Source organism: Neolamprologus multifasciatus, chromosome 11, assembly GCF_963576455.1.
Source record: "Neolamprologus multifasciatus chromosome 11, fNeoMul1.2, whole genome shotgun sequence".
NCBI classification, from domain to species: Eukaryota; Metazoa; Chordata; class Actinopteri; order Cichliformes; family Cichlidae; genus Neolamprologus; species Neolamprologus multifasciatus.
Window position 1 is genome coordinate 2,996,388 of NC_140449.1, and position 19,918 is coordinate 3,016,305.

Sequence of the window (19,918 nt, forward strand, 5' to 3'; positions counted from 1 at the left end):
ATTGTGTTACATTTCACCCCAGGATATGTTACAACTAACCCAGACTATGGGGTTAATTGTAACATTTCACTCTTTGTGTTTGAGACCATACCATGCAATGGGTAATTGTGCTGCAGAGAAAATAGCTGCACTATTTAATAGCCGAGACATGTAAATACTTTGCATTACATTTTGAATCCACTACCTTAAAAGAGCTCCAAGCTACAGACAGAAATGTCAAAAATGTTACAACTATCTCCCCTACTGGACTTATGTTTCTACGAAGGTTTGAACTGTTTAAACAAAAGAGAAAAGTGTGAAAATGTTCATGCCTGTGTGAGGAAAGTGTATAAAGCATGTAGTGAGGGAGTTTTACAGTTTTAAAACATCTATAATAATTGTAAAAAATAAAGTTGGCTACTTCACAGGTTTCACCTATTACGTTATTTTTAGAATGTAACTCCCGCGATAAACGAGGGACCGCTATATCATTAATAGTAGAGTCTGGGACATCTAATTGATTGACATCAACATTGATTATTGTGCACTATTATTTTGTTCGAGGAGAGCAAAAAATATAAAACTCTCTCTCAGCTTGTTCGTTGCCAAAAATGAAGACTTTTGTGTAAGTTCACAAAATGCTGTAAAATGTGTATTTATTAAAACATTTAAATACTTTTACCGACTTGACTCTTTAAATTAGCTCCAGTCCTTTTCATCAAAAACAAAATTTTATCCACATTCTTTTTTTTTACTCTTTAAATGCCAGTTAGGTTATATATATTACCAGTAACTTTTCAGTCCTAATGGTTTCATAAAACTTCCTATTTATTTATTTTTTCATCTGAGCATCGGGGACAAGGCTGTCTTGCAATTGTTGAGGTCACTATAGTGTGCGCCCCATTTCTTCCAGGATCACTCTTCATTTGTAGGTTTTAGTGGACTCTTAGTACTGTGAAGTGATTTTCATGGGACAAAAGCACCGTATTCCAAGATCTGGGAGATTGTAGAAATGAGCAGTGATGCCCTTCTTGCCATCTTTCCAGAAAAATAAGTGATCTGGAAGCTGTTAGGCTTACTTACAGCAGCAGCACTTTCTGCACCTGCAGAAACTCCAGGACACATTTACTAACAGTGTTTGTTGATGTGTGTGCTGCAGCTGCAGCTTTGAATTTGTTTTGAGAGTTAATATTTTGGCTGTGGTATCTTGTTGTGAACTCTACAAGAGTAAAACAATTTTTAGCAGGTGCTTCAAAGCTAAGTTTGACTGGAAACTCAAAGCTCAATAGCCTGTATCAACAGAAATTCAATGCAGCCTGTGTAATATTTAATGCGTCATTTTTTTTCAAGTCTATCTTGCAAATACATATTTATGTTGCAATGTCATGTACAAACTATTGGACCCTTAAGATCAAACCTATGTCATTCTTTTGGTCCACTGCAGTGTAGTGAGCCATCAAACGCCCTGTTTGAAACTAAAAATATTACATGAAATGGGTTGTTTAGCCAAAAATGGGTAAATGATGTAATTTGGTAAAAAAAAAAAAAAAAAACAACCATAATTTTTATATGCTGAGTTTAGAATAAAAGCAATTTTACCTAAATTGCATGATTTAGCACTGTCAATAACAAGGAATTTAAAAATGTCATAATAATGGGTTTCAAGTGGCCAAGAGCTGAAAACAATCTAGACCCTTTCATTCCGTTTGCATTAACACAGCAAAAATGGTCAAAACAAGAAAGAAAAAAGAAGTGAAGTGGCCACATTAGGCCAGCACAGAGCCCAGAGGGTTAGTGCGTAAAAGGTATAAAAAGATAATGGATTACAGGGTAATACATTAATGTTAATAGCAACTGTAAGCTTTTTATTTTGAAGTTACAAGTATAAACAATTCTGTTACATTTATATTTAATTTTTTTACTATAAGTATGGACATGGAAACAAGTGAACAACATTTTATAATAAGTTTAATTGGAATTCTGTACACTGAAAAAACAACACATAAAAACACAAACAAACAGCCAGTGCCTTCATCTGTCCACTAAGTGTCAAACATCACATGACCTGTAGTCCCTGCTCGTCAGCACATGCTTTTAAAAAGAGCTCCATGTCCTCTGCAAACTGAAAAACATAAATAAAGTATGAAACAGTAAAAGCCATGAAGTGCAGTGAAAAAATACATAAATAAAATGAAACATAGATAGATGAACATAGTTGTTAAGTTGAATGCTTTTGTGAGAAAGAGAAAGGATAATTACATTTTTGAAAATCATTTTGCTCGCTTCAAGCAAAATGATTGAAGCAAAAATGATTAAAGACAAAATGATTTGTCTTTAATATGCTGCATAGAGATGTGAGAGATGTTTGTGCAGCAGCACAGATGTCCTCTCTGTCTGGTCAAGGTGAGTTGGACTATTTGCTGGAAGGAAGAAAGTGATTGTGGCTGCTCTATCTGGGACAGCAGAGAAGGACACTGAGGAGTGAAGAGAAATGAGGTGCCAGTTTGTGACCTATTTATGGAGGATAAGAGAGTTTATGTCTTTGGGACGTACTGCGTGTGTCCGTGTACATATTTGGTAACACACATGAGACTCATTTGCAGGTATTTATCTCCATACATATCACCAGACAGCTAACACCAGCTATTTTTAGGGCCTGGACCGTCTGTGTATGTGTGAGTGACTCTGTCCATGAATATGAGAGCAGTTTTCAGTCTGAGAGCTCAGATAGCCGTACATGACAAAGGACAGAATTATTGTTGGTGTGTATGCAGAAAGAAGGCCGTGTGATTGCTACTGTCGAGCAGCAGATGTGTCGAACACCACCTTCCCCCAAAACACACTCCCCAAAGTGACTCCGTGTTATGGCCAGTACTATTTTATTTTAACCATGCATAGTAGAACACATCAGAGTCACACTTGCATTGCTCCATTCCAGAAGGTCTCAGGTTGCCACAGATCACACCCACCAGTGTATGTGGTCTAGGAGCTCTCCCCAGAGGTTTGCAGTTGTAAACTGTGATTTGCTCAGAATTCACTGTTGCATTTTGTTTAAAAAGTAAAAATACACACTCCTGTACAAACGCCATCCACCGGACCAGGTCTAGGCACTTTTTTGGGTGAAATCAGTCAGGGTGCTGGGCAGATCCGCAACAAGCCAATCCCAAGAACTGCCTAATTAGTCAATAAGACTCGGAGAAAAGAGAATCTGCCAGTAGTCCTGGTTATTTCCAGTTTGGAGAAAAAGCAAGCAATGTCTAGCCAATCCAGGAGCTCGTCATGGAATAAGCACCAAGCTGAGACACTTCATTCAGTTTAAAACTCTTCTTAACACATTTTTATTTGCTGAAGCCTTTTGCCCTCTTTAAGGGGTTAACTCAGTTTGTTTTAACATGTTTTATCTTATTTATTTTATCTTATTGTATCTTATTTTACTTTGCTTATGCTATTTGTACATGTACAGCACTTTGTGAACCCTGGCTTTATGTTAAAGTGCTTTATAAATAAAGCTGATATGGTATAATTATAGTTGCAGTACAGCGGTCCCTCGTTTATCGCGGGAGTTATGTTCTAAAAATAACCCACGATAGGTAAAATCTGCAAAGTAGCCAATTTTATTTTTTTACAATTATTATAGATGTTTAGAGACTGTAAAACCCCTCACTACATGCTTTATACACTTTTCTCAGACAGGCATGAACATTTTCACACTTTTCTCTCTATTTTAAACACTCAAAGTTCAAACCTTTGTAGAAAAATAAGTCCAGTATTATAGAATGAAACCAAAGGCACCCGTAGGTGACGACGTTTAGTTGACACTGTTGTGTTTCTTGGCGAGAAAACTTACAAACATAAAGTACAGCACTTCAGGGTCACACTGCTAGCGATCGAAGATTTATGTAAATTTGACAAGCTGAACGCATTCTGAGCTGTACAGGGGACACGGCATGCAGGAAATTGACTGACAGTGGTCTGCAGCCAATAAGGACACAGAACACTACAAGCTGTAAAAAAAAGGGGGGGGGGGGTGGGGAAGGACAATTTAAAACTGCTGGCTAGGGTTAAACATAAATTCATTGAAATTATAATTCATGTCTGCAGTAATTACACGAGTTACGTCAGTTGGAGGTAACTAAAATTAATATTGAATCAGTGTGTAACTTTGCTATAACAATGTCAGACTTGTGGTGGTCTTTTGTACTGAAAGAAGTTCGGGAGACAATCTAGCAGTTCACACCGTTTTATCATCCGGCAGCTGCAGATTCGGCTTGCACAGCTGTTGGTCTTCTCTATGTCAGGTCGTCTGCTCACAGAGAAGTGAAGTACAGTTCATAATTCAAAATGTATATCAGACACATGAAAACAGGAAACATTTGTAATGGGCTATTGATGTGGAGATTCCCTGTTTTAGACTCAATGCTCCCTGATTTGTTCTCCTCGTGGTCCTTCTGCATGGCAACGGTCTTTGACCTCAAGTCAGGGATCTTCTCCTGTGTGAGAAAACTCCTTCCTACCTTACAGTTGTTACCAGACATGTTATTTCCAATTTAACTGACAAATCACAAGTTTCAATTATTTTTGACTGGAACACCATGTTATACCCCCACACAAAGCCAAGGCAGCCTCTATCTATCTGAAGCAGTGTTCTGTAAGTGTGGAGCAATTTACCTTCAACACTCAACTCTACGCCTCTTAGTTTACCCTTCACACTGTGGGGTTAGTGCTCATATCCTTCTAACAAGGATGTGTAAGGCCCACCTGGGCCTTACACCGAGTTTCTGTCTGATTTCTCAGACTTTATATCTAATTTAGTTCTGAGCTCAGATAAAATAATTATTGTGGGTGATTTTAACATTCATGTAGATGCTAAAAATGACAGCCTCAACATGGCATTTAATCTGTTATTAGACTCAATTGGCTTCTCTCAAAATATGATAAAATTTACATTTACAATAATTGATTACACAGCAGTGGAGAGTAGACGTCATCACAGTAGACGTCTTTCTGAAAGTGCTGTAACTCCTTCTAACTCTAAAAGTGCCTCCCTCTTCCCGCTCCACCACAATCACCCACACATGCAGAGCCTTGGGGTGAAGGTGTGTCACCAGGGTGCAGGGGAGGCGCCGTCCCCCCCGCCCGTTCCCTTCTGGCTGCCTGTGCCTCAATTTTATCACACAACTTAGACATTCACATTACTCACACTCTCATAACACATACATATAGGACCTTGGGGGTGGGCACGCTACACAGCATCCAGAAGACCATCAGGGTGTACAACCTCACCTCTGGCACCTAGGGATGGGTATTGATAAGATTTTCACGATTCCGATTCGATTTTTGATTCTGTTTAACGATTTGATTCTTTATCGATTCTTATTTTTAAAAAAGGAGAACACGAAGGTCGATTAGCTTAGAACTTTGTTTTATATCTTCTCTTTGAACAAGATAGAAATTTAGGAGTAACATGGCCTTACAAACCCAACAGTGAGATCTTAAGAGATCTTCAATGGGGTGTCACAGGGTCCCCAGGAAAAAAATGTAAATGTAAAATAATAAAATAAATATTCTTCTGTAGCAATAACAAAGTATAACATCAATTATTCTGTAGCAATTACACAAGAATATCCAGTAATGTCCCTGCCTACAATTAAACACATTCACTTACTGAAAATCATCTTCTGTGGCAAATGGCTGCAAGCCTTTGACCACAAACTGAGTCACTGCTCGGTGACATTCGTCTATCCTGGCCTGAAAGGAGACGCTACGGTAGACTGCAGCGAGAACTGCCAGCATCTGAGCCAGACTCTGTCTGTCTCTCTCATCATGGTCACCTAAATGCACAGTAATGGCAGGTTTTGTAATAAGGCAGATCGCGCTAACATAATCTGCACTGTTAGTTGATTATTTACCTGCCGCATTAACGGGAGAGGACGTGCAAACGTTACCGCTGCTGGGTTGAGATTCACGAGTCCGGAATTAAAAACACGACATTCATTTAAGGTCATCGCGCGTTTTGTGAGCAAATGCTTTTGCATATTCGTAGTGTTTCCTCCCTTAAATGAAATATCTACTTTGCAAGTATTGCAAGTTGCCCTGTTGTCATCCGTTCTCGTAAAGTGTAACCAAACTTTTGAGCGTTGAGCTGCTTAGGCGCCGTGTTTCCTGTCAGATAATTGACGCTCTGCAACGTGGTGACGTCATTCGGGGCGACTGGAATCGATAAGGGAATCGTTTGCAAAAATGCCAAACAATTCCAAGGAATTGAAATAGTGGGAACCGGTTCTCAACAAGAACCGGGTTTCGATACCCATCCCTACTGGCGCCGTTGCCCACCTCTCAATTTTAAATACATGTATACATTGAGGGCTATCGGGAGGGGCTATGCGCTTACCTGCTGCTCTCTGGCAGGTAGCTCCATGCCCTCCTGGGTTTTAAACGCACCTTAGAACACACATTCTTTTCTTTTCAAACTGTGTTAAAAGTCATTGTGGTTTTGATTTGACGTATGCATGTATTGTATCTGTTTGACGTTGAAGAGGCGTCATTAAATTTAAACCCTGATGGTATAAAACATCTGCTTGTGCATTGTTAGACAGAGATTGATGCTGTCTGCGTACAGTGGTCGTCTCTCCACGCGTGTTCATTAAAATCATCGTTTGACCTAACCTTCCTGGATCAGTGTTGTTTCTGTATCCCTCCTCAATATTTGAACCCTTAACACATGTAAACCCATACCAGAGGTGGATCAGATGGGAAATAGTACATCATCATGCACAATTATGCAGCCCAATAATACCACTGAAAGTTAGGAGCGTTAAGCCCACCCCTGCCATCTGCCACCCCTCTACCTGTCAAATGGCATATATTACAGGTACTGGTAGAGTCTACCAGTACCTGTAATATATGCCATTTGACAGGTAGAGGGTACACCCTCTACTCTCTACCTCTACCAGGTAGAGGGTACACCTTCTACCTGGTAGAATATCCCTCTACCTGGTAGAGGGATATTCTACCTTATGAAATGAGTAGGAGTTGAGGGAGCACGCTCATCTTCACAATATCAATCCGCCCAATAGTCAATATGGATTTGCCCACCTATCAATCGATTCAGTAATAGACTGAACAGTAGGGTTAACCTTGGCAATCTTGTTAACATCTTGTACTATATGAATTCCCAAGTAAGTCAGACATTCTGATGGTTTGAATGTCTGAGGCGAGCTTTCATTCAGCAACATTAAAGAGGATTTAGAATTATTTACTTTGTATCCAGAGAAGCGTCCAAAGGAGCTAGTTATGTTTAATAAAGTTGGAATTGATCCATCTAGTTGTTTCAAAAAGAGCACAACATTGTCCGCATAAAGTGCTATCAGGTTGTCTTGGTTGCCCAATTTAATACCAGTAATCTCTACGTGCTTCCTAACAGACATGGTCAATGGTTCTATGGCCATTGTGAAGAGAAGTGGCGATAGCGGGCACCCTTGATGGGTTCCACGAGAGATATTAAAGGCCAGAGAGACAATATTATTAGTGAGAATTTCAGCAGTGGGCTGGGAGTAAAGAAGTTTTACTTATTTACAAAACTTATTACCACATTCAAATCGAGCCAGTACATCAAATAAGTAAGGCCGTTCAACTCTGTCAAAGGCCTTTTCAGCATCTAGCGACAGAACTGCAGTATCACACGCATCTTGGTTTTTGTAGAGGACATTTATTAATCTCCTCACATTGTGAGACCCTTGTCTTCCTTTAACAAAACCATTCTGGTCTGTATTAATCACTAATGGGAGACATTTCTCCAATTGGTCATAGGGGGTCATATGATTGTTGGGCTTTTCTCTGTATCTATGAAGCGCCTTGAGGCGACATTTGTTGTGATTTGGCGCTATATAAATAAAATTGAATTGAATTGAATTGAATTGCAGGGCCAATATCTTGCTAAGAAATTTCATGTTCATGTCATTTTCAAAGGATTCAGAATACATATCTAGCAATGGTTTTAAGAGTTTATATTGAAATTTTTTAATAAAAACCAAAGGCAGCCCATCAGGCCCAGCAGCTTTCCCCGATTTCAAAATGTCAACTGCCTCCTGAATTTCTTTAATTGTTAAGTTAGTGTCAAGAGTAAGCCGAAGGTCATCCGGAATAGAAGGAAACTTAAGATCATGTAGAAAGGTAGCCTATAAAGTATCTACATTCGGGCATTCAGAGCTGTATAAATTTACATAAAACTCCCTAAAGACTGTATTAATTTCCTGTGGTTATACTAATAATTCACCTTAAATACTCCAAATTGAAATAATTGCCCCTTCTGTTTGCAGTTGTTTAAGACACCAAGCTAGTAGCTTCCCAGGTTTCTCACCTTGATTGTGAAAGGCCTGTTTAACTTTCTTCAAGCTTTCTGATGCTTTCTCTGCAGTAATGTCTTTGTACTGAGCCCTACAGAGGAGTAATTCTTGTTCAGAGCATATAGACTTATCAACAAAAACTTGGCCTTCCAGAAGTTTTATTTTGGTCACAAGTTCTTAAATTGTTTTGATTAATATGCTTCCCACCTAACAGAAGAACTTGTTTTTGAGGTGTCAAAGTATACATCAATCTGGGTATAAATAAAGTTTACAAAAGTAGAATTTTGCAGCCATTTTACAGCGAAATGCCATCGTGGTCTATCCAAAACGAAGTAAATTAAGGACAGAGGTCTGAGATGAAAATACTTTCATAAAAACATCTTTAATTTTATGGAAAAGAGATGCTGAAATGAGAAAAGTCAATTCTAGAAAAGCACTTATGTGTAGCTGAATAGCAGGAGTATACAGTCTTATTTGCATTTAGCTTTCTCCAGACTCCGAGAAGATTTAGCCCAGCCATGAAGTGATTAATGCTCTTCCTCGCATTAGGATGTGTAGGGCCAGTAGAATGGGAGGACCAATCCTTAACAGGGTCCAAAGCTACATTAAAATCCCCTCAATAACATTTTCTCCCTCCAATGTACTGAGTAATAGAAACAGGTCTTCAAAGAATTTGGGGTTGTCCTCATTAGGACCATATACGCAGAATAATTTGAGTTTAGACTTTAAGAGAGTGCCTTGTACTATTAAATATCTGCCTGCTACATATTTGATAACATAAGTCATCTCAAAAGGGATGTCGAAAGGAGATGCGTCTCCTGAAGAAAAATTATATTTGCCTGCATCCTCCTCAGTCTAGTCAATACCTGTTTCACCTTACTCACTTTATTTAAACCCCTACAGTTCCAGGATGTTATCTTAATATTCATAGATTGGGACATAATTGTAGATAGTAAGTTGACTGCAGTAGATTAAAGCTGAAAATATGAAGATGGCCATTCTTGGGAAGGTGAAATAGTAATAATAGTAAATTTTTTAAAAAAGGAGAGAAGAAAAAGAAAGAGCAAACGCGCTCTAGTGTGAACCCTCAAAGCGGCCGCATGCGCAAAAGAAGACGTCACACACAATGCGCTCTGTTTAGACCCAGACCAACAGTATTGTTGGCCGTTAATATAAACACTTGTTTCGGACTTTACGTTTCCCAATTTTGCTTTAAGTTAAGTTATTTTGTTATTTACATATGGCCTAATAATGATCCTTATTGCTGTTTTAGAGGAGTGGTGCTTCAAAGGATAGTTGCAGATTTCTGTCAGAATCTGCAGATTATACAGTACAAATAAAATGTTCATGGTTCTCCAACGTTGTCTTCACAACAGTTTCTCTAACATCTACATGGGATGGCCAGGAAGCGTTCGCAATGTCTTATTGGGCGCTTCTCCGGCGCTGATAATTGGCGTCTGTCTTGTGTCAGTGACGTAAAAGACGGATTTAATAGACATGACCATCAAACAGCAGTCGCTTTCTAAAACATCAGATATGTATCGGATTCAGCACCACATACGAAAGTGACCCAGATCGGATTTGAAAATATCGGATTTGTACTGTTCACACTGTCAGACCATGATTGGATATGGGTCGCATAGGGTCAGAAAAGTCGGACTTGATGCGCTTTTGCCTGCAGTGTGAACGTAGCCTTGGTCTCTGAAGTTTAAAAACTTCATAATGACGGGCTGAGGCACCTCAGGATTATTTGAGGGACGACTGTGACATCTTTCAACATCCAGTGGGCTCCTTAGCGCGTTTTGGAGAGCCAGCTCTCCATGAAAGCGCATGCATCTCTTCGTTCTGCTCCTTCAGGTAGGTTGATCAATCTCAAGTTGGATCTGTGACTTGTTCTCTAGGTCATTGACCTTTGAACGGAGCGTCTCTGCCTCCTTTTCCAGCTTTTTAACTGCGATTCTCCACTTGTGTCACTCTCTCAACGCATCCCTGTATGTCTTCTCGCACAGCGGAAAGCACACGGTCCAGTCTGCCGGAAAACTCTGACTTAAGTGTGTCGATAGCGTTCATAATTTTCAACTTTTATTTTCAACTGGCGGTGTGCTGATGTAACAGCCTTGTTAGTTTCTTCCTAGTCCTCAACGCCATCATGTAGCACACTAGCTGCAAACTTTGTCACGTCCATTTCCTTGTAAGACATTTACCTTGTTTCTTTGGCATTTTAGCTTGTCTCTTCCTTCAGGTATAACAAGATAAGAGTTTATAAAAGTGTGAAGTAGGAACCTTCAGAATTTGAAAAAATGCAGCAGAGCTCTGAAACATGTGGCTTACTGCTACACCGTCTAAGCCAGAAGTCTAATTTAATTGTTACACCTGGTAGAGAAGCCACACTGATCATTTTATTAAAGATGAAAGAATTTAGACATTTTGTAACTCTCAGTGATGCCGCAGTGTTCGTTTGACTTTGGGACCTGAAGCGGAGTTTAGGACCCAGATTACTCCGCGAGGCTCCTGACTACGGTAGCCGTAATGATCCGAATATCCATCAAGTGGTGCGGCTTCGTAGCTTAGCAAAGTTGTACTAAAACATTTTTTGACAGATTTTTGAGTGCCGTATACCACATAAAATCCGTTTGAGGTCAGTAAGCAAAAACAGAATTCATACATAAGGTGCACCGGATTATAAAGCGCACTGTCGATTTTTAAGAAAATTAAAAGATTTTAAGTGTGCTTTTTACTCCAAAATATATGGTACATAAGGTTACAGATTTTTAGGATCACCTCTAAAGGCTGAAAAGAAACCCCAAAACAAGTGGATAAAATCAAAAAATAAATGAATGCATGAGAAAAAAATGCTCTAAACAGACAATTACAGACTGACGTTGAAGCTGAGAATCCCTCTGGCCCTTTCTGCCTGCTTCAAAGTCTCACATACAACAGTGACCACAAACAGGAATACAGCATAAAAGACAGATATTTCTGGAAAACAACCTGTGAGAGTTCTCATGCAGTCTATCAAATTCCTACTCACACTGAAACGTTTTACGAGCCTCTGGCTTCTCACCTGTGAGTTTTCTTGTGATGCATCAATATACTTTTTCGACTGAAACTTTTCCCACATGTTTCACACGTCAGCTTTTCACCTGTGTGGGTTCTTCTGTGAATATACAAACGACTGCTTCGAGTAAAACTTTTCCCACATGTATCACAGGGATATGGCCTCTCACCTGTGTGGGTTCTCATGTGAATACACAGAGTACTGCTTCGACTGAAACTTTTCCCACACGTATCACAGGGATATGGCTTCTCACCTGTGTGGGTTCTCATGTGAATATACAGAGTACTGCTTCGACTGAAACTTTTCCCACACGTATCACAGGGATATGGCCTCTCACCTGTGTGAGTTCTCATGTGATCATGCAAATTACTGCTTCGACTGAAACTTTTCCCACATGCATCACAGGGATATGGCCTCTCACCAGTGTGAGTTACAAGGTGCCGTTTCCATGTACCTCTATCTCTGAAACTTTTCCCACAAGTATCACAAGGATACGGTTTCACATCAATGTGGAGTTTCTTTCTTTGAGCCTGATTCTTGATGGATTTTTGGCAAACATCAGACTCTCTATCTGTGGCAGCATTGCAGGGACCCTCTGACACAGTCCGGCTCTCCACATCATTGTGACTTCTGTCTCGCTTCTGTCTCTTCTTTGGCACTGAGGTCACGGTTTCACTTAGCCCTGACTCTTCACACTTGCTGGATTCTTCATCTGTGCTTTCACTTTGAGGAGAGTCATCACAGAGGAGCTGCTCCCCATCTCCTCCTGGTTCACTGTGCTCTCCTTCCTCAGCAGCAGTCACCATAAAGATATCAGGCTCCTCCTTCAGTCCCAGCTGCTCTCCCTCCTGACTGCTGCACAGTTCCTCCTGTTCCTCTTTAATTTGTGGAGGTTCTGGGTCCTCCTGCTCCACATTGGAGCTTTTCTCCTGGTCACAGAGCTGCTGCTCAGGGAGAACCTCCTGTTTCTCATAGATATGCTGCTGTGGGCCGTCTACAGGACAGAAGAAAGAAGTTACTGATGCAACCACAGAAACATTAACAGGACTTTACAGCATGACTGCATCACTCATGTATGTGGACTGACACCCAAGTTCACCTGTTTTGTGGTTTGAAAGCCACAGAGTTTAGAGAAAATGGGTCTCAATTGTTCCCATACTACTGACACATATGGGATCACTGAGGGTTTTCTCTTTTGCTCTTCTCCAGCTTTGACAAAAGTCCAGCTGGGATAACCACATTTACTCAGGGCCTTCTTGATTAGGGATGGGTATCATTTTTATCCGATACCAGTGCCAAACCGGTACTTTTGAAACAGTGCTGGTGCTTAAATGGTGCTCGAACCGGTGCTTAAAGAATGGAGAACATAAACTTTGTCCAAAAACCTCTCATGTTTAGCTGTTTTATGTAAAAAGATAACAATGTTAGCCTTTTCTGCACCTATAGGGGATATATGGTATCACTCTTGGCTGGAAGCAGTGCTTAAACAATGGGGAAAAGAAAAAAAAAAACAAAAACACACACACACAAACTTTGTCCAAAAACCTCAAAAGTATAACTATTTTCCACTTTTTCTTTGGTCATTTTAGCCTTTTTGGCAAGGGTGAAGGGAGCATCTGCCATCAAACAAGAAGACAGCCACATGTAACTACGACAGTGTTTGCTAGTTCACCTTACATGCATTAATCTGCTACCCCCCCAAAACCCACCTCCATAGAGACTGTGTCAGCTCCCAAAAAGACAAAAAAGCAAACTAAAAACCAGCAACAAACAACTTAAACAGAACAATACAGTATCTACATCTGAACCAAAGAATAAAACAGTGAAATGTGGATTATTAAATATTAGGTCTCTCTCCTCCAAGTCTCTGTTAGTACATGACTTAATAATTGATCAACAAATCGATTTACTCTGCCTTACAGAAACCTGGTTGCAGCAGGATGATTATGTTAGTTTAAATGAATCAACACCCCCAAGTCATTCTAACTACCAGAAACCTCGAAGCACAGGCCGAGGGGGAGGTGTGGCAGCAATTTTTCACACCAGCCTATTAATCAGCCAAAGACCCAGACAGACTTTTAATTTATTTGAAAGCCTGATGCTTAGCCTCGTCCACCCCAGCTGTGAAACTCAGAAACCAGTCTTACTTGTTATCATCTATCGTCCACCTGGGCCTTACACAGAGTTTCTGTCTGATTTCTCAGACTTTATATCTAATTTAGTTCTGAGCTCAGATAAAATAATTATTGTGGGTCATTTTAACATCCATGTAGATGCTAAAAATGACAGCCTCAACATGGCATTTAATCTGTTATTAGACTCAATTGGTTTCTCTCAAAATGTAAAAGAACCCACCCACCACTTTAATCACACTCTAGATCTTGTTTTAACATATGGCATAGAAACTGAACATTTAACAGTGTTTCCTGAAAACCCTCTCCCGTCTGATCATTTCCTGATAACATTTACAATAATTGATTACACAGCAGTGGAGAGTAGACTTTATCACAGTAGAGGTCTTTCTGAAAGCGCTATAACTAAGTTTAAGAATATAATCCACCCACTGTTATCATCGTCAATGCCCTGTACCAACACAGAGCAGAGCAGCTATCTGAACGCTACTCCAACAGAAGTCAATTATCTTGTTAATAATTTCACCTCCTCACTACGTACGACTCTAGATACTGTAGCTCCTGTGAAAACTAATGTCTCAAATGAAAAGTACCTGACTCTGTGGTATAATTCTCAAACACGTAGCCTAAAGCAGATGACTCGTAAGCTGGAGAGGAAATGGCGTGTCACAAATTTAGAGGATCATCATTCAGCCTGGAGAAATAGTTTGCTGCTTTATAGGAAAGCCCTCCGCAAAGCCAGAACATCTTACTATTCGTCACTGATTGAAGAAAATAAGAACAACCCCAGGTTTCTCTTCAGCACTGTAGCCAGGCTGACAAACAGTCAGAGCTCTGTTAAGCCAACCATCCCTTTAACATTAACTAGTAATGACTTCATGAACTTCTTCACAAATAAAAGTTTAATCATTAGAGAAAAAATTACCAATAATCATCCCACAGATGTAATATTATCTACAGCTACTCTTAGTACCATTGATGTTAAGTTAGACTCTTTTTCTCCAATTGATCTTTCTGAGTTAACTTCAATAATTACTTCCTCCAAACCATCAACGTGTCTTTTAGACCCCATTCCTACAAAACTGCTCAAAGAAGTCCTGCCATTAATTAATTCTTCGATCTTATATATGATCAACCCATCTCTAATAATCGGCTATGTACCACAGGCCTTCAAGCTGGCTGCAGTTAAACCTTTACTCAAAAAGCCATCTCTAGACCCAGCAGTCTTAGCTAATTATAGGCCAATCTCCAACCTTCCATTCATATCAAACATCCTTGAAAGAGTAGTTGTCAAACAGCTAACAGATCATCTGCAGAGGAATGGTTTATTTGAAGAGTTTCAGTCAGGTTTCAGAGCTCATCACAGCACAGAAACAGCTTTAGTGAAGGTTACAAATGATCTTCTTATGGCCTCTGACAGTGGACTCATCTCTGTGCTTGTCCTGCTAGACCTTAGTGCAGCGTTCGATACTGTCGACCATAATATCCTATTAGAGCGATTAGAACATGCTGTAGGTATTACAGGTACTGTGCTACAGTGGTTTGTATCATATCTATCTAATAGACTCCAGTTTGTACATGTAAATGGAGAGTCCTCTTCACACACTGAGGTTAATTATGGAGTTCCACAGGGTTCAGTGCTAGGACCAATTCTGTTTACATTATACATGCTTCCCTTAGGCAGCATCATCAGAAGACATAGCATACATTTTCACTGCTATGCAGATGACACCCAGCTCTATCTGTCCATGAAGCCAGATAACACACACCAATTAGTTAAACTGCAGGAATGTCTTAAAGACATAAAGACTTGGATGGCCGCTAACTTTCTGCTTCTTAACTCAGATAAAACTGAGGTTATTGTACTCTGCCCTGAAAATCTTAGAAATATGGTATCTAACCAGATTCTTACTCTGGATGGCATTACCTTGGCCTCCAGTAACACTGTGAGGAACCTTGGAGTCATTTTTGACCAGGACATGTCCTTCAATGCACATATTAAACAAATATGTAAGACTGTTTTCTTCCATTTGTGCAACATCTCTAAAATTAGAAATATCCTGTCTCAGAGTGACGCTGAAAAACTAGTTCATGCATTTATTACTTCCAGGCTGGACTACTGTAATTCATTATTATCAGGAAGTCCTAAAAACTCCCTGAAAAGCCTTCAGCTAATCCAAAATGCTGCAGCAAGAGTCCTGACAGGGACTAGAAAGAGAGCATATTTCTCCTGTTTTGGCTTCCTGTTAAATCCAGAATTGAATTCAAAATCCTGCTCCTCACATACAAGGTCTTAAATAATCAGGCCCCATCTTATCTTAATGACCTTGTAGTACCATATCACCCTATTAGAGCACTTCGCTCTCGCTCTGCAGGCCTACTTGTTGTTCCTAGAGTATTTAAAAGTAGAATGGGAGGCAGAGCCTTCAGTTTTCAGGCCCCTCTTCTGTGGAACCAGCTTCCAGTTTGGATTCGGGAGACAGACACTATCTCTACTTTTAAGATTAGGCTTCAAACTTTCCTTTTGCTAAAGCATATAGTTAGGGCTGGACCAGGTGACCCTGAATCCTCCCTTAGTTATGCTGCAATAGATGTAGGCTGCCGGGGATTCCCATGATGCATTGAGTTTTTTCTTTCCAGTCACCTTTCTCACTCACTATGTGTTAATAGACCTCTCTGTATTGAATCATATCTGTTATTAACCTCTGTCTCTCTTCCACAGCATGTCTTTATCCTGTCTTCCTTCTGTTACCCCAACCAATCACAGCAGATGGCCCCGCCCCTCCCTGAGCCTGGTTCTGCCGGAGGTTTCTTCCTGTTAAAAGGGATTTTTTCCTTCCCACTGTCGCCAAAGTGCTTGCTCATAGGGGGTCATATGATTGTTGGGTTTTTCTCTGCATCTACTGTATAATATAAAGCACCTTGAGGCGTCTGTTGTTGTGATTTTGTGCTATATAAATAAAATTGAATTGAACTGGAAGTGTGAGAGGAAAACCCCAACCCTGCCTCAGTGCAGTGTCCTCGGGTGAGTTTAGAGCTGAATGTTTGTTTAAACAGAGACATATTCACCTTCTGTCCTCCAGAAACATCCCCGCAGCCTCAAAGTAAATGTACCACAGAGTTGTGATCAGGTTCCTCCCTCAGAGGGACACTCACCTGTCCTGTGCAGCTTCATTTCGGGTTTCCAGGTGATATCCAGCAGTCTGCACTGACGGTCAATCTCTTCCTCGTACTGCACAGGATCATTACGAACTTCAGGCTCCTCCTTCAGTCTCAGCTGCTCTCCCTCCTGACTGCTGCACAGTTCCTCCTGTTCCTCTTTAATCTGTGGAGGTTCTGGTTCCTCCTGGTCCACATTGAAGCTCCTCTCTTGGTTCCAGAGCTGCTGCTCAGGGAGAACCACCTCCTCCTCACAGACCTGCTGCTGTGGGACGTCTGGAGAGACAGAAGAAACATACCACAGAAACATTAACAGGACTTGACATGACTGCGTCGCTCATGTGTGAGAGTAAAGCCGTCCAATCAGCTGTAAGTCACTGATCTCAGATCTGCATTTGTTCAGATAAAGACAAACATCTGGAAGGTAAAGCCCCCTCAGCACAGCAGCAGCACCGCACTGCCACTACAGTTCATAAATTCAATATTAGGTTTCATTGTGCCGAGGCTGCACATTAAACGCTGTGTCACTTCTTTCAGTCACATCTGTGACTCTGAACAACAGCATGGTGGACTTTGTTTTTCTCACACGTGTGGATATGTGACCACAGGAACCGTGCACATGCTGTGGACGACTTTAGCCAGGCGACCACTTTGACATCACTGATGGAGAAATAAAAAAAGACTTATTGTTATGACATTAACACTGGACTCTTTACAGCTCTGCAGAAGAAGAAAGGAAATCAAGAAAAACCTTTTCAGGCTGGATTACTGAGTTTATGAGGTGCACCTGAACGCACCATCAAACACACGTTTCAACGCCAAACAAAACGATTTTCAAACGATTCACAGGATTCAGTGGATTCAAGTCAGAGAAAAGCTCAAATCCAGGCTGATTTCAGCGCCTGCTGTTTGAATGGAGCGCAGTGCAGTCCTGTCCTCTGTTTGCTCTTTGTTAGCTCACATCTCCAAAAAGTCCTCACAATCAGAAACGTCCCGCAGAGCTGTGATCAGGATCCTCCCTCAGATGGACACTCACCTGTCCTGTGCAGCTTGATTTCGGGTTTCCAGGTGATATCCAGCAGTCTGCGCTGACGGTCGATCTCTTCCTCGTACTGGACGATCGTTTTTTCAAACTCCAAGAATATTTGTTCAGCAGCAGCAGTTAGTCGCTCGTTGATAACCTCTCTCAGGTACTGAACTGAAGGCATTGTTACTGCCACAGCTCACACACACTCGGCTCACACACACTCGGCTCACACACACACTCGGCTCACACACACACTCGGCTCACGCACACTCGGCTCACACACAGCACAAAGCGAGCCTTCAAAGGTTCACGCTGGAACATCCAAACTGCCGGCTTTTAAAAAATGTTTACTTCCGCCTCGTGTCCCGCTCTGAAGTTCCGGCAGGAGGAGGATGTGTAAATTCTTTGTTCCGCTTGGAATAAACGTCCTTCTTTCTTTCTAAAACCCATTTAAATGTACCAAACTGAGCCATAAATGCATAAACAGCGTGTTATAAATAATAAAGGAGAGAAAATGAAAAGAAAAGGCCTCATTCAGGTTTTTATCCATAATAAATCATATCCATTCTATTACTGATCATTCATATACTCAACACCAAAAAGTCTGACGTGAATGAATATTAACACACGGCTTTATAATATTTTATTGCTTGATGTAGGTCTAGAATAAATGAGGAATTACACATGCTGTTCATTAAATGTGTTTGTGGCGTGCTCAGAGTCTTCATTGGTGGAAATCATTTGTAAAAAGTTCAAAACATAATGTCTAGATTTGAAAATGCAAACGCACAGCTCTTTGTGCCAAAGTTAATGAGATATGATGATGATTAAAGCATGTCCTGTTATGGAAATGTGAAATAAATCCACACAGACACAAACAGGTTTGAGTTAGCTTCACTCAGGGAGAGCAGCACAGAGCGTGGCAACAAGCTGACAGTCATGTATAGAGATGGGCCCAGCACAGTGTCAGAGTGCACTCACAACATTTCTGTTGAAAGAAAAGAGTCCCCATGCTAAATCAAAATTGTTCTTCATGTGAAACAGAAAGTCAATCTCATAATTTTGACTTAGTATGTATTTTTTTTCTTTTAGTGCTGGAAATAGGACTTCTATAGACTGAGATGGTTGGGGAAAGAATACTAAGGCAGGTCACAGAATCTGATTGGTCACAGATTTTGGTGCAACTTAGAACATAATATGTATTTGCATATTGATACTGGGTTTTGTGGCGGGTGTTTCTATTCCTGTACAAAATGTGTATTCATGAGAGATTTTTGAAGTTTTGCTGTTGATAACACAATCGGGCATATAACATGGTGCAGACTGTCCAAGACAGCTACCCAGGAATTTTCTGTGCTGAATAAATGACAATATTTTGGTGAATGTCTTGTTTAGATATCTGGAAAAACTTCATCGGATCACAAGCAAAGACCTCCTGGATGAACTTGATGAACAGGTGAGTGCTCCTTTACCTGACATTTTTAGAAGAGAGTCTACTTTTCTCATAACAGAAACAGAAAAAAATGTTGGCTTCAGCCAAAACACATCAATGGACATGTCAGTAAAAATGAATGTCATCAGTCATTACTTTGTTTTTATTTGGCGATATTTTATTTAATTTGTAAAAAGAAAGTCAAATTGTTAACATGGTGTTTTGTTTTTTACGTTTTACGTGTTGCTGGGTCTGACCTGTGCTTTATTTTCATTTCTATAAGAGTTCAGATTTTGCATTGTGTGTAAGTACACCACGTTACTATACTCATTTAAATGCTTGTTTTCCACTGAATACTCTTTAGACATCTGACATCGTGTCCCACGGAAAGACAGCAGCACTGAGAGGCCTGCCCATTGTCCTCAGAGAGGATGCAACAGAGGTTTTCCTGAAGTGCTTAGTAAGTACAAAAAAGTAATGCAAGTAAAACTAATTGCTATGAGATGTTTTTAAAGGATGAGTTAACCCAAAATGGAAATGTACACTTCCTCAGTGCAGTCCAGATAATTTTATGGTGAGGATTGCAGTTGTTATAACTGAGGAGCAGCTGGGCTTTGTTAGTGGGTGTTCCAGAAGAAAACATTTTTGTACAAAACTCATCACAAGGTTGGTGGGTGAAAGATACTGTGTCATTAATTAAAGGAAAATAAGCTTTTTCTTTTTAAAACCTCTATGAGTCAAATGACCATCGTGGTATAGAGGTTAAAGTGAAAATCTTTAGAAATG

At 40.3% G+C, this 19,918-nt stretch overlaps 1 protein-coding gene across 3 annotated transcripts; it reads right to left on the minus strand.

Annotated features, from left to right (window-relative positions):
* Nucleotides 1–1,863: 1,863 nt before the first annotated feature.
* Nucleotides 1,864–18,948, minus strand: LOC146507601 (uncharacterized). 3 transcript variants are annotated; one of them, XM_085176717.1, is made up of 4 exons: nt 17,710–18,946; nt 16,671–16,949; nt 11,389–12,376; nt 1,864–2,101 (listed from the first exon to the last, which is right to left on the minus strand). In XM_085176717.1, the coding sequence occupies exons 1-4, from the start codon at nt 17,879–17,881 to the stop codon at nt 2,074–2,076; spliced, it is 1,467 nt and encodes a 488-aa protein (XP_085032843.1). In that variant the 5' UTR covers nt 17,882–18,946; the 3' UTR covers nt 1,864–2,073. The 3 variants fall into 3 exon arrangements, with proteins under 3 accessions (XP_085032843.1, XP_085032844.1, XP_085032842.1); XM_085176716.1 differs by lacking the exon at nt 1,864–2,101 and adding an exon at nt 2,134–4,282 and having other exon boundaries at nt 17,710–18,948; XM_085176718.1 differs by lacking the exons at nt 1,864–2,101; nt 16,671–16,949 and adding an exon at nt 2,132–4,282 and having other exon boundaries at nt 17,710–18,948.
* Between the last annotated feature and the right edge of the window lie 970 nt (nt 18,949–19,918).